Genomic DNA, 14,014 nt, shown 5'->3' on the forward strand with positions numbered 1-14,014 from the left:
TCACACACACACACACACACACACACACACACACACACACACACACACACACACACACGGAGGAAAATGTAATCCCTATGGGGCCCTTTACACAAGGACAGTTTCTGGAAGAAACGACACAATAGCGTTTCCTTCACACCTTTTCCTTCACACCTTCTCCCTGTTTACATGAGCGCTGTTGAATTTTTAAAACGCCGTAACGTTAAACTGTGTGAACCAGCAGAGTATCATTTTACATTACAGCTGCTAACCTGCAAAACGCGAGCAAGAAGATGCTAGAGAAAAGTGTCCTGTCCAGTTACATGCATGTGTACATGTTACATGCATTGTTACACCCCTATTTTGGATGCATGCAGAAATGAGAAAATTTAAAATGAGGCATATAGAACAGAAAGAAAACAAAGTAATGTAGCTATATTTGGACTGGTGGGCTTACTGATGAATGTGAAGATGTTTGGATGCATGCAGAAAACCAGAAAAGGAAGAATACTATAGAACAGAAAGTTGTAATAGGCTGAATGTTGTGTATATTTTGTTGAAATATGTTGATGGATATGAAAATGCACTTTCTGTTTCACTGTAATATTACTGGTAAGTGAAAGTTAGTATAAGTCAGTGCACATTCTTTTATGCATGGTGTGTGGGTTTCAGTGGCAATGTTTTCTTTCCAAACCGGCTGTTTGTGAAAGAACATGATTAGATGGCTAAACCTACAGTTTGTGTTTGTTAGTTACAATTATGCTGACAGGACACATAAATATGGCTAAAAAAGGTTAAAAGAAACCTACCGTAATTTTTTTTATTTAAAATTAGATATTCCTCTAAATATGGCTAAAAAAGGTTAAAAAAAAAAGCTCAAATTTTTTCCGCCGGCGCCCGCTACCGCCTCCCCTCCTGCCGTCCTCGACCCTACCAACTTTGCATTTGCCTCCTGCGTGAACTGTGCATAGCTGAATAGACTGTATTTTAACGTCGGTCATATGGTGGTACTTGGAGAGCCAACTACTTTCTCAGGTGGTACTTGGTGTAAAAAGGTTGGGAACCACTGCTCTAGGCGAATTCCATTACCTGTGTGTGTGTGTGTGTGTGTGTGTGTGTGTGTGTGTGTGTGTGTGTGTGTGTGTGTGTGTGTGTGCGTGTGCGTGTGTTACCTGTATTGTCGAGAGGTGTAGCAGGCGTAGATCACTCTGTAGGCAGACAGAGACAGAGTGAGCACACGGAGCTAAACAAAGCTAACAATAGACAGCTCTTGTTCCCATTCATTTATCCAAAGACGTTTAGAGTTTTAAGCCTGGAACCAAGAAGCCAATCAGCGAACACATGAATCATGGTGATAAAAGAGTTGATTCAGAGGGAGGGAGAGAGAGAGAGAGAGAGAAGAAAAATTGAAAAAAGGCAAAAGTTTTATTATTGAATTTCTTGTGCCTTTTTTCTGTTTCTATTTATTTTTTGTGTTTAGTTTAGTTTAGTTTAGATTGGATCAGAAATACAATACATTACAGGTTACAATAATAATAGTAACATTTTAGAATTGTACACATTATATAAATTGAAGCAAAATGATCCAAGGAGCCCAGTAAAGCCTATTTAGGGGGAGGGGGAGACATAGGGGCACTTTACACGAGGACGGTTTCCTATGGTGACGGGGAATTATTGTATCGTTAGTGCCTCCCTTTTAGATGGCGACGGCGAATTTGGGCTTAGGAAGCGACACATTTTAAAACCACCCTCCAGAGTGGAATTCTTTGATACGCTTCCCGCTGAGGGCTCCATGTAATCGCTTTGAGACGGCACATTTCAGAAACTCTGACGTGCCTGCACACGCGACACACGCGATTACGCCATATAGCCGTGCGCGAGTTGGCAACCATTTTCAAAATAAAACGTCAGTATGAATGAAGTTTGGCAACATTCAGAATTAAGCTACACTGCGGCCAACTTCAGTTACACGTTCATAACGTTACTGCTGCGAGGAGCCGATGGCTGTACCCGGTCGGCATTTAATGTTAGTTACAAAAGCACGTCGACAGTGTTTTCTCACTGCCAGTAGCCTACAGTAGGGTTTGACAGATAGCACACTCAGCGCTCCCGGTCCTCGCTGCTCGTTAAAGATTTCCAATAGGCATTGTTCTGATAAACTGGTCACATATATGTTACATTCTCACCCGACAAATATTAAAACTTTAAAACAGTTTGGGGTTTTTTTAGCTTGAAAAAAGCTTTTTGGCAAGTCTAAATGACTGCGGAAGGCATACTCTACTTCCGTGTTTAAAAACGGAAAGACGATTACGAAATTTCGTCATGCAGAAGCGTCCTTGTATGGGCAAAGAATAAGGTGATTACACTGCCACCTAGCGACCTGGCATGTACATTACGGCGTTTTAAAAATTCAACAGCGCTCATGTAAACAGGGAGAAGGTGTGAAGGAAAAGGTGTGAAGGAAACGCTATTGTGTCGTTTCTTCCAGAAACTGTCCTTGTGTAAAGGGCCCCATAGGGATTACATTTTCCTCCGTGTGTGTGTGTGTGTGTGTGTGTGTGTGTGTGTGTGTGTGTGTGTGTGTGTGTGTGTGTGAAGGGCCAATCACACACTTTCGCGCGAGACAATTTGTATGTATTGTCAAGCACTCCCCTTATGGGACCTTCACTGGCTTCCCATCTCGGCACGCATCAAATTCAAGACACTGGTACTGGCCGGCCTACAGGGCAGTACACCAGTCAGCTCCCCTGTACCTGCAATCTATGGTCAGGTTCCAAACCTCTCACCGCTCCCTTCGCTCCTCCACTAGCGCAGGACGCCTCGCCCCTCCTTCGCTACGAGGGCTCAAAAGTCGCTCATCCCGATCGCGACTCTTCTCGTCCCTGGCACCTCAATGGTGGAACGAGCTTCCACCTTCGGTCAGGACAGCTGAATCACTGCCGATCTTTCGGAAAAGACTAAAGACACACCTTTTCATGCTCCATCTGGGCCCTTCTTGAACTAACTTCTTTCTTCTCTCTCTTAAAAAAAAAAAAAAAAACTAACTTCACTTTACCACTATTCCTTCAGATGTTGTAGTTGTCATAGACTGTGTTGCATAGTTGATTGCTCTATTGCTGACAAAAATGTGTTATTGTAAGTCGCTTTGGATGAAAGCGTCTGCCAAATGACCTAATGTAATGTATGTGGGATAAATACAACAACAAACAGGCAGAAGAGCATTGTTCCCAACTGGAGAAGCAGAGGAGGGGTGGACTTGCTTGGTATTGTCCTTGTAAAAAGGATGTGTCGTGTCATATATTATTTTGTGGTTTTCCACTTCAATGATGAACTTTTCCTCATACGTGTTTGTCCTCTGGCTTGATCTTGAATGCTGTAAGCACCTCCGACCTGTTGACTCCAGGCCTGGCTCCGCCCAACTTGCTGCAGCTTTGCTCCGACATCCGGAGAGCTGGGACGCAGCGGAGTTGGTGGAAGTTGACACAATGATTAGAGTGGAAACATATTGGCTCCGAAGCCGTACCGGAGCGCAGCCAGACCGAACCCGGACTCAGTGGAATTTGCGCGTAAGGCCATGTCTACACTAGGCCGTATTGCACTTCGTTTGCACCTATTGTCCACACTACCTCTATTGTTTGGAGTGTTAAACGCGAAGACTCCGGTCTCCGGCGGCTGAGCCGTCTTCGTCATCAGATTCCGTCTTTGAATGCTACTGTAGACGTGGAATGTTGAAACGATGCAACTAACCTACAGCAGGTGGCGGTAAGCAGCTTGGAAGCTGTCAGCGACCCGCCTACAAACAACAGAAGAAGAAAGTGTGTGGACGGAATGCACTGACGCCATCTTGTCTGCTAGCCTTCTTGCCCTACAGCTAGCTGTTACTAGCTACTGCCCGCAAAACAGAATGACCGGGTAACTTTTTAGCATAAAGAAAAAGCCAGTAGTTTGTGGATATTATCTCCAGACCTCGCGTCACCAGCCTGCCCCGGCCGCCTGCGGCTTGACGTTACCTTCCACAAAATTGAGGTAATCTTTAGCTAAGTAATTGCAAGCATGACATTTAACATGTCCATTTGTCAAATATTACATGAGGACTAACATTATCGAGTAGCAAAAGTTAGGTGTTAATGTTTTAAAAACGTTATTGCATGCTGCACAGCATAGTGTTGGGTAAACAAACACCCATGTTTTGACTAAACGTTAACATACAGTGATTAATAACACGTGTCATTCGTTTATTCAAGGGAATGGGATTAGGGCTGGGCGATATGACGATATATTTCGTTTGGACGATAGAAAATGTATTTCGTATGATATGATGCTCTATCGTTTATATCGTTGTGTTGCAAATCACACTCTTTACGGCAATATTGTCCGTCATTTGGATGACGCTGTGCTTTCTTTTTTACTCACGTCCACAGTCCACACACGCACCAGACTGTGTCAACAAGCCCGTTGCGTCCCTTTATAAGTGGCACAAATCAGCCGTGAGTAGGCTAAAGAGCAGGGAGATGTTACCTCCATTCCGTCCGCCTAGTCTACCCAGGCATTTGCGCTGTGTTAAGTCCGCGTTTGATCCATATTTGCGTGTGTCCTAACGTTAAACCTGGCAAAACATCTCCTCTCATCATCCCAAGGAAATCCCTTGAGGGCTGACAACAAAACGTCTATCGTTAGCTTTAGCTTTTAGCTTTCCCTGTGTGAGTTGTGTTGTTTAACGTTGTTCTTCTTCTTCTACCGTTTTATTCTTCTTCTACTGAACATGTAGGTATTTTGACGTTGACTAAAGAAATACTGCCGCCTAGTGTCAGCTTTTAGATATGATTCCAAATTAGTGCTTAAATCAAACACATCAAATGCTAGTGTCCTCTTTGAAAATCGAACTGGTGGCATGGTTCAGTTTGTGTTTCATTCTACTGCCCTGCAACTAATTATTATTATTTGTGTTGTAAAGAATAGCCATGCTTATCTGTATTCTGAATGCATGTATCCTTTGTGAGGTTTGACTGGTTCAACTGCTACATAAATAAATGGCCATGTGGTCATTTTATATAAACTATAAATAGAATTTACAGAAAATATGCTATATCGTGATATATATCGGTATCGGGATATGAAATGACTTATATCGGGATATGAGATTTTGGTCATATCGCCCAGCCCTAAATGGGATGATGACTGTCGAGTGATGGGGACACACAACAGAGGATCAAAGGATTTGTGGAAATTTACCGTTATTAAATGCTGTAACGTTAACGGTAATTCTCATGTGTATGGCTTATTTAGCCTACTCAAGCTCTCCTGAGATTATAATGTTAACCTGTATTAGGCTACTGTGCAGGTTAATGTTGCTGATGATCAGTTGTTTCAACATAAGATATAACACAAGTCAAATGCCAACAGTTTTGAGACTTTGAGAGATTTGTTTTGAACTATTTGTACGCATCTATCTGCCAGTGACCGGATAATTATATTATTTGCTTGTTTTAATGCTTTTGTCAATAAACATTGCCAACAAATAGCCTTGTTGTTATTGTGCGATGTACTTCGTTAAATCATAGGCTAGCTGAATGTATCAATGATCACAATATGATCGCAGAAGGAGCCCATTAGTTGTCTGGTCAGAGGCAGGTTGGATAAAATGATTAGATGTGATGTATAATAAAGATTGTTGATGTCGAGTGAACACAAACTATGACACGAACCGAAGATTGGACCAGAGGACACGACACCAACCGAAGATTGGACCAGACATGACGACGGAGAAACAACCGACCAGCAGCCTCCTTCAAATCAATGCTTTATATTTATTTCAATGGTGGTAACCGACCTAGTTTCAAGATGAAGACCAGACATGCTGCCTCGCACCACACGTAATCCTAGTGACCTCATCTCATGTAATCCTAGTGTGACGAGCACAAGTGTAATCCCAGCGTGATGTCCGCGTTAGAGCTGGGTATTGGTTCAAATTTCAAGAATCGATTCGATTCCGATTCACAAGGTTGCGAATCGATTAATTTCGATTCGATTCGATTCAATTCGATTCCGATTCGATCGATTTCAATATGTTTCAAAATGTTTTTTGATCTGTACCCTGAATTACATGTCCAGTTATGTAACACAGGGGTTCCCAAGCAGCCAAGTAGATACACGGGGAAAAAAAGTTGCAGACCTGTTGTCAATTTTAATGGTTTTAGTTACACATATATTTACTCACCAGGTGGTGACAAAGGGTAAATAACAGCCTTTTCATCTGTCAATAAAGACACTTTCACAATTATGCACAGTGATTTGATTTCAGCCCATATAATTTCTAAAAGTAGATATTAATGATCAAACATTTCCATTCATGTAGCCTACAGTATTTATGTTATTGTGTCAACCACAAACATAAATAAAGTCAACTTGAAACTATGTTTCAACTACCACACACAGCATAATATTTTAGCCTGTTTATTAAAAAAAAAAATAAAAAAAAAATCGATCTCTGGACATATGAATCGATAATCGAGGATTAAAATAAAAATCGATTAAAAATCGGAGAATCGATTTTTTGAACCCAGCCCTACGCGTGACGCACTTGCCTATATGACGCCAATAATGTCGTCAGTGCCGAGGCTATGACGTGGCAGTATATAGCCATGCTCAGCTTGTCATCGTTCTCTTTCCCTGATCTTCTGGTCGCTGTACCTGAGCTGATTGCATCCCATTCTCTGAAAGCTGTGTTTCGCTCATTTTCAAGTCTCATCCATCCGCGGCCCTGTTCTGTTCGGGCCATCAAGCCATTCAGTCTCCCAGCGTCCGCTGTTCTGATCCTGCTAATCAAGCCATCGTAATCGCAGGTCCTGCTCAATCATCGTTCTCAGCATGTCCACGTTCGAGGCAGGCGCAGTTCCACGACGAGGTCGGGGAATTCGGCTCCCACGATTAAATGCTATTCCAGCCGGGGACGGCATGCAGCAGCGTCAGCCCCGAGTGCAGGGAATGCCCACGGAGCGCATCCCGGACAGCAGTCGAGCGCAACGGTAATGTAATCATCTCTTAAATACATAACAGTGTCATATAATTTTAGCAATCAAATCTTAATTTTAAATCATTTTGGCGTGCTTCAAAAACAATCATCCTCGCCTATAGCTAAAGAAAGACAGCGGAGCTACATTAAATGTCTCTTCGCATCCAATAACGTGAAATTAAATAACCTGGTGCATTTGAGAGCAAAATGAAGAGGCTAAATCTATGAAGAACTACACACATCTCTAATGTGTTGTGACTTTACAAATAATTAGGCCTAAACAATTAATATTAAATGTATTTACACATTGTGCGCAAATTGCATTCATTGTGACAAATTTACAATAGTTAATAGCCAGCCAGAATCATTGCAAATGGATGTTCAAAGTATCAATTAGCAATAGCATTCCGTTAATCAATGCCTAATGACAGCCAGATTCCGTTTTAAACTTTAAAACAGAAAAACGGAAAAACGTTTCTCTTTCTCCGAGATGATGCTCCAGTCATTCAGTCAAATTAACAGAAGCTGTGCTGCTCATTAAATATACTCCTCATTAAATGGCAAACCAAGTGAGGTCACAGTAGCCTACGATTTGGATATTTAATTGTGCTGCGGGGCGATGCCCATCATCGGTATACGGCTCCACATATACTCTCATTCCACGGTAACAATGCTGCAGTTAAAAATATCTGTTCAGGCTATCACCGCCCTTGTCATGTTAACTGTGCAGGTCATTAAAGCGCTGGCTATATAGGAGTCCAGGACTGCAGCGATCGCACCGTCGCCAGCAGAACCAGCACTTAGCGTCCACCAGGGCTCCCGCACCGGCAGCGACTATTGGTGTCCAGGCTTCTCCCGGCATCGCCGGGCCATCAACACCGCGCGTCACCGCATCCCTTCATCATTCATAATAATAATGCTTCTTGGTATCATGCCGTTTGCGGATTGTCAGTCATATCAATCAGGCTGAGAGACCTCCTGCGTCCCTCTATCTCCGTATCAATCACGTGTCAATGCCATAGCTTCAGCACCGGGTTGCCTCGGAAAAGGCATTAATCGCATTCCGGCATTAATCCCATTCATTTAGCGAATTGAGCATCTAGCGTCCATAATGCTAGGTATGCCGGAAGGGGCGTTAGTTCATGCATGCCTACAATTGCTAATATTTGAACGTGCTATCCTGCTGGCCAAGATTTCCAGAGTTCAAGTGTTAAATAGCCTAAGTATCATTGATTCCTTCCATCGCGTAAGCAGGACCGGTCGCAAGGCTTTAGAGGGCCTACATGGGATCATCCCCACGAATTATTGGCCCGTAATATCCAGCTCAGGGCAGACCTAGTCACATGGTGCATTTGCACTTAGCTCTGCCCACTCATTCAGTTCTGGTCCTTGCAACATAATATTGCTGAGGGGGCTAGAAATTAAATTCATTGTCTCTGATTAAGCTGAATGCTTAGTCTCGCTGTCGACGAAACTGGAAATCAAATCCATTGCCACTGTCTAGGCCAAAATCAAGTCACTGTCTCTGATTAAGCTGAATGCAGAGTCATGGCCGGTGACGAAACCGGAAACCAAATCCATCGTCTTCAAGCGGACGTTCCAAAAACGCAACCTGCTTAAGCAGCATGGCAAAGGCAAACCCGCGCAGTAGCACCCTTTCATCGCATTTCATTGGTGGTGGTCTCCCCGAAATTATAGGCCAGCAGTAAGCCGCCGTAAGTCGCTCGTTGCGCAGGGGCGAGTCTAAAGTCATAGTGCAGCAGTAGCAATGCTCCGAAGTAAGTCGGTGGAACAAGTGTGGTCTCCCCGAAATTATAGTGCCAGCAGTAAGCCGCCGCAAGTCGCTCGTTGTGCAGGGGCGAGTCTAAAGTCATAGTCCAGCAGGAGCAATGCTCCGAAGTAAGTCGGTGGAACGCGGAACAAGTGTTCCCTTCCAGCGCTCTCCCCGAAGTTATAGCGCAAGGGGGTGCTAAAGTTATATAAACTTTATTCCAGACTCAGGTCCATATAAAATACGTACACAAACACAGACAGTACAATAAGAAATAAATAAAATAAAATAAAACCACACAACAAATAGGTTTAAGTTGCCTACGTTGGTCCATGCTTATAATAACACGGTGCATTGTACTACTGGCTTCACCCCTTATTTTGTGTTGTTTGGTAGACATGCTCGCCTTCCTGTGGACCTAAGCTTGGATGTTGTCCCTCCACAAGAGAAGGAGACCCTGGACCCGTGGGTAGAGGCTCACCAGAGGACACTAGTGGACACTTACAAACTGGTGCGAGCCCACACCGGTCAGCGGCAGTCCTGGGACCAGGCTCGCTATGATCGTAAGGCCCGGGCCGTCACCTTGGTGCCCGGGGAGCGAGTGTTCCTTCGAAACTTACGACGGCGAGCAAAAGGCAAGCTGGCCCCCTATTGGATTCCTTCCCCCTACGTGGTGGTCTCCCAGGCACGGCCCGACCAACCGGTGTACTGCATTCGGCCCGAAGGAAGGGAGGGGCCCGTTCGGATGATGCATCGTAATAACCTACGGCCATGCCCTGCCAACCTGCCTCCCAAGGACCCTGCTCCAGAGGTGAGCCCCCGCACTCTCACTCATACGCAATCTAATGCTAAACCTCAGTTTGTTTTGCCTTTTGCCCCCATTCTAAGATTGGCCCCTAGGCAGCCTGTGGGGCCCGTCGTTCCCATTCCTGTGGTGTTACCAGGGTCGGTAGTTGAACTGGGTTCTATGGGGGGTGGGGACCTTCCTAAGTGCCTTTTAAACATGAACTCTGGATCATATCAGGCTAGACAGAGCAGGATATTTTCAGGTTTTGCCTTTCTAAACATGAGGGGTCTTTGTTAGAAACAACTGGATATGAGCCGTTTTGGTAACGCTTTAGAATACAGCCCGCAAATAAGCATGTAGTTATAGTATAACAACGGGGTTTAGGGCTGTAGTTATAGTATAACTACGGGGTATAAGGAGTGAAAAAATACTTTAACTAGAGGGTAACAAGATCTGTACTTATAGTATAACTACTGGTCCCAGGAGTGTAGTTATAGTATAACTACGGAGTATAAGGAGTGAATTAATACTTTAACTAGAGGGTAACAAGATCTGTACTTATGGTATAACTACGGGATTTAAGGAGTGGTTATAGTATAACTACGGGGTTTAAGGAGTCTAGTTATAGTATAACTACGGGGTGTAAGGAGTGTAGTTATAGTATAACTACGGGGTTTAAGGAGTGTAGTTATAGTATAACTACAGGGTTTAAGGAGTCTAGTTATAGTCTAACTACGGGGTTTAAGGAGTCTAGTTATAGTCTAACTATGGGGTTTAAGGAGTGTAGTTATAGTCTAACTACGGGGTTTAAGGAGTCTAGTTATAGTCTAACTACGGGGTTTAAGGAGTCTAGTTATAGTCTAACTACGGGGTTTAAGGAGTGTAGTTATAGTATAACTACGGGGTTTAAGGAGTCTAGTTATAGTATAACTACGGGGTTTAAGGAGTGTAGTTATAGTCTAACTACGGGGTTTAAGGAGTCTAGTTATAGTCTAACTACGGGGTTTAAGGAGTCTAGTTATAGTCTAATTACGGGGTTTAAGGAGTGTAGTTATAGTATAACTACGGGGTTTAAGGAGTCTAGTTATAGTATAACTATGGGGTTTAAGGAGTGTAGTTATAGTCTAACTACGGGGTTTAAGGAGTCTAGTTATAGTCTAATTACGGAGTTTAAGGAGTGTAGTTATAGTATAACTACGGGGTTTAGGGAGTGTAGTTATAGTCTAACTACACTCCTTAAACCCCGTAGTTAGACTATAACTACACTCCTTAAACCCCGTAGTTAAGACTATAACTACACTCCCTAAACCCCGTAGTTATACTATAACTACACTCCTTAAACCCCGTAGTTATACTATAACTAGACTCCTTAAACCCCGTAGTTATACTATAACTACTACACTCCTTAAACCCCGTAGTTATACTACAACTACACTCCTTAAACCCCATAGTTAGACTATAACTAGACTCCTTAAACCCCGTAGTTAGACTATAACTACACTCCTTAAACCCCGTAGTTAGACTATAACTACACTCCTTAAACCCCGTAGTTATACTATAACTACACTCCTTAAACCCCGTAGTTATACTATAACTACACTCCTTAAACCCCGTAGTTAGACTATAGACTCCTTAAACGCCGTAGTTAGACTATAACTACACTCCTTAAACCCCGTAGTTACCCTGTAAGTACAGTGTGGTACCCCGTAATTAGCCTATAAGTACAACATTGGTCCCCTGCTTCATAATACAGCCCGTGACCCCGTAGTTAGACTATAAGTACAGATCTTGTTACCCTCTAGTTAAAGTATTTTTTTACTCCTTAAACCCCGTAGTTATACTATAACTACACTCCTTAAACCCCGTAGTTATACTATAACTACACTCCTTAAACCCGTAGTTAGACTATAACTAGACTCCTTAAACCCCGTAGTTATACTATAACTACACTCCTTAAACCCCGTAGTTATACTATAACTAGACTCCTTAAACCCCATAGTTATACTATAATTACACTCCTTAAACCCTGTAGTTACCCTGTAAGTAGCCTACAGTGTGGTACCCCGTAATTAGCCTATAAGTAGCCTACAAAATTGGTCCCCTGCTTCATAATACAGCCCGCGACCCCGTAGTTAGACTATAAGTACAGATCTTGTTACCCTCTAGTTAAAGTATTTTTTTACTCCTTAAACCCCATAGTTAGACTATAACTAGACTCCTTAAACCCCGTAATTAGACTATAACTACACTCCTGGGACCCGTAGTTATACTATAACTAGACTCCTGGGACCCGTAGTTATACTATAAGTAGGCCCTACAGATCTTGTTACCCTCTAGTTAAAGTATTTTTTCACTCCTTATACCCCGTAGTTATACTATAACTACAGCCCTAAACCCCGTTGTTATACTATAACTACATGCTTATTTGCGGGCTGTATTCTAAAGCGTTACCGCCGTTTTTTCTGCCAGTGGGCGGCGGAAGGGGGGGGGGGGGGGGGGGGGAGCGGCGCGGTAGCATGTATCGAAAACAAGAAATGTGATAGGAAACAGCTTTAGCGAATTTGTAATCAAACCAGGGATTCTGCTAGACATTTTCCCAGATGGCCAGTGCAGCCGGTAATGTTCCAAAATTCCGGTCCTATCGAATATTTACCGGCCACTATGTTTCCTAAATAAATGTTTTGAATCCATTTATTTCTCTATAGTCCATTCTTTATAGCCTCTATAGTCGTAGTCGATCTTATTTATTCCAGTGTTGTCATTAAGAGGCCGATTTCGCAGCAAGAATATTTAATTGGTCGGCACGTCGTTCTCGGTAAAGGACGCTTTCGTTATTGAAACAGACAACATGCATGCATGCTCCTACTGTAGCCTATCTATCTGCATTTGCAGAAACTCATGAACCCATATCTTCTGGACATTGCCTTGATGAAAAAACAACGTAGCGTTAGCTAAAAGTAATAAGTGCGACAGCGCACAACTTGAATCCCCAGCAATAGGCTACGTAGGCACCTTAATCTCTCCCACTCACCTGGCACCTGCGCGGCAGCTCTCCTGCACTGGTTCTCGGCTCCCATGTGGCTTTATTTGTGGTAAGCATTTTGATTAATCTCCTCATCATACGAACCAAGCGCGAGCCATTGATTGATTGATTGATTGATTGATTCGCCCGAGTAGGTAAAAAGGCTTTTTACCTCCGCTATATTGACAGCCTACGTCGGGTCGCTTTCGCTTTTGACGGCGGCAGGCACGCTTCTGTTTCTTTCCTGCCGTCTTGCTTGCCTGAAGTAGGCTACTTGTCGTTGCATGATCTCGATAAAAAAAAGGACTGGCCTAGTAAGGGATGTCTGTTTTGACATTTCAGTTTCCTCCTGTGTGTTTCCTCACAGAGGGTCCAGCGCTGGCCGGCGGGACTGATGCTGCTTGTGTGGCTTTTAAACGGCGCTCTACACTAACGAAAACGTCTGCTATATTTTTATTTTTCACCAACACTCAACATACAGGGGGCGGAAAAACTAGTGAACGTGAAGTGAAGTGAAGTGAGTCACGAAGAGCCACACCCGTATCTGCGGATAATGACCTGCCACTGTTTAACTGCAGCTCCTTTTGCGCTAATCCGGATCTTACACCGGCGAGCAAGGTGAATAAGATACGGACTCGCGGGAGTGCGCGTAGGCTGGCTAATTGTTGTTTAACATGCAGGCCAACCGGCTAGGAGCGGGTTATAATACGGATTCCACTGCATGTTAAGAAGTGGCTCTAGTGTACCACAAGGCCCGCAGTTGGGTGAAGAGGCCGTCCCAGAGCAGTTGCTGAACTCGGATGGCGAGGGACAGTGTTCACCTGAGGTGCACCGATCCCAGCGCTCGAACTTTGGGGTAAAACCCTCTAGGTACCACTAGGACATTGGCCGGGACGACCAATGATGAAGCGGGGGGGTAAATATGTCGTGGGTCAGCATGTTTATATGAACCTTTTGTATGGTGTTACATTCGTGTGCTGTGCTTTAAACCTTTCTATGGTCTTAACTTATGTGGCTGGATTTTATTTGCTTGCTGAACTTGTTCTTGCATGTAGTGTGCCCTAACAGTGGCTGTTTTGCAGTGTCCTTTTGGGAAAAGAGCGTGGTGCAAACTGGCTGAGTAAGGAGCCTGTGTTCACTGTGGCCGAGTTGGAGTTGGAGGGACACGCCACTGGGAGGAAGGGGAACTAAACTCTAGTCCAGAAAACCATATTATGTGTCTTGATTTTACCTCTGAATTGGTGTTAAATAAAAGGAATTATTGTATAAATCTTACTCGTCTCTGTGTATGTGTGTCTTGGGGATTGTGAGAACCGGTGTCAATTGAAGTGGGCCAAATTGCCCTAGAGATTGTTTCAAGTGTGACAAAGTCGGGTCATTTTTCCATAGAGAACAATGCATTTACAATTCACTTCCCGACCGGCACGTGGCACCCCCCCTGGC

The 14,014-nt window shown here is 43.7% G+C and overlaps 1 protein-coding gene across 1 annotated transcript in view; it reads right to left on the reverse strand.

Moving 5' to 3' along the window:
• Window positions 1-3,555, reverse strand: part of LOC310773339 (globoside alpha-1,3-N-acetylgalactosaminyltransferase 1-like) — a gene marked incomplete at both ends in the record, with an annotated part of 18,522 nt that extends 14,967 nt beyond the window's left edge. The window contains 2 exons of the mRNA XM_083633211.1: window positions 1,152-1,187; window positions 3,503-3,555. Coding sequence (XP_083489337.1) covers window positions 1,152-1,187; window positions 3,503-3,555 — 89 coding nt within the window. The remainder of the gene's footprint in view (window positions 1-1,151; window positions 1,188-3,502) is intronic.
• Between the last annotated feature and the right edge of the window lie 10,459 nt (window positions 3,556-14,014).

The sequence above is a fragment of the Poromitra crassiceps genome, assembly GCF_964638095.1.
Source record: "Poromitra crassiceps genome assembly, chromosome: 3".
NCBI lineage: Eukaryota > Metazoa > Chordata > Actinopteri > Beryciformes > Melamphaidae > Poromitra > Poromitra crassiceps.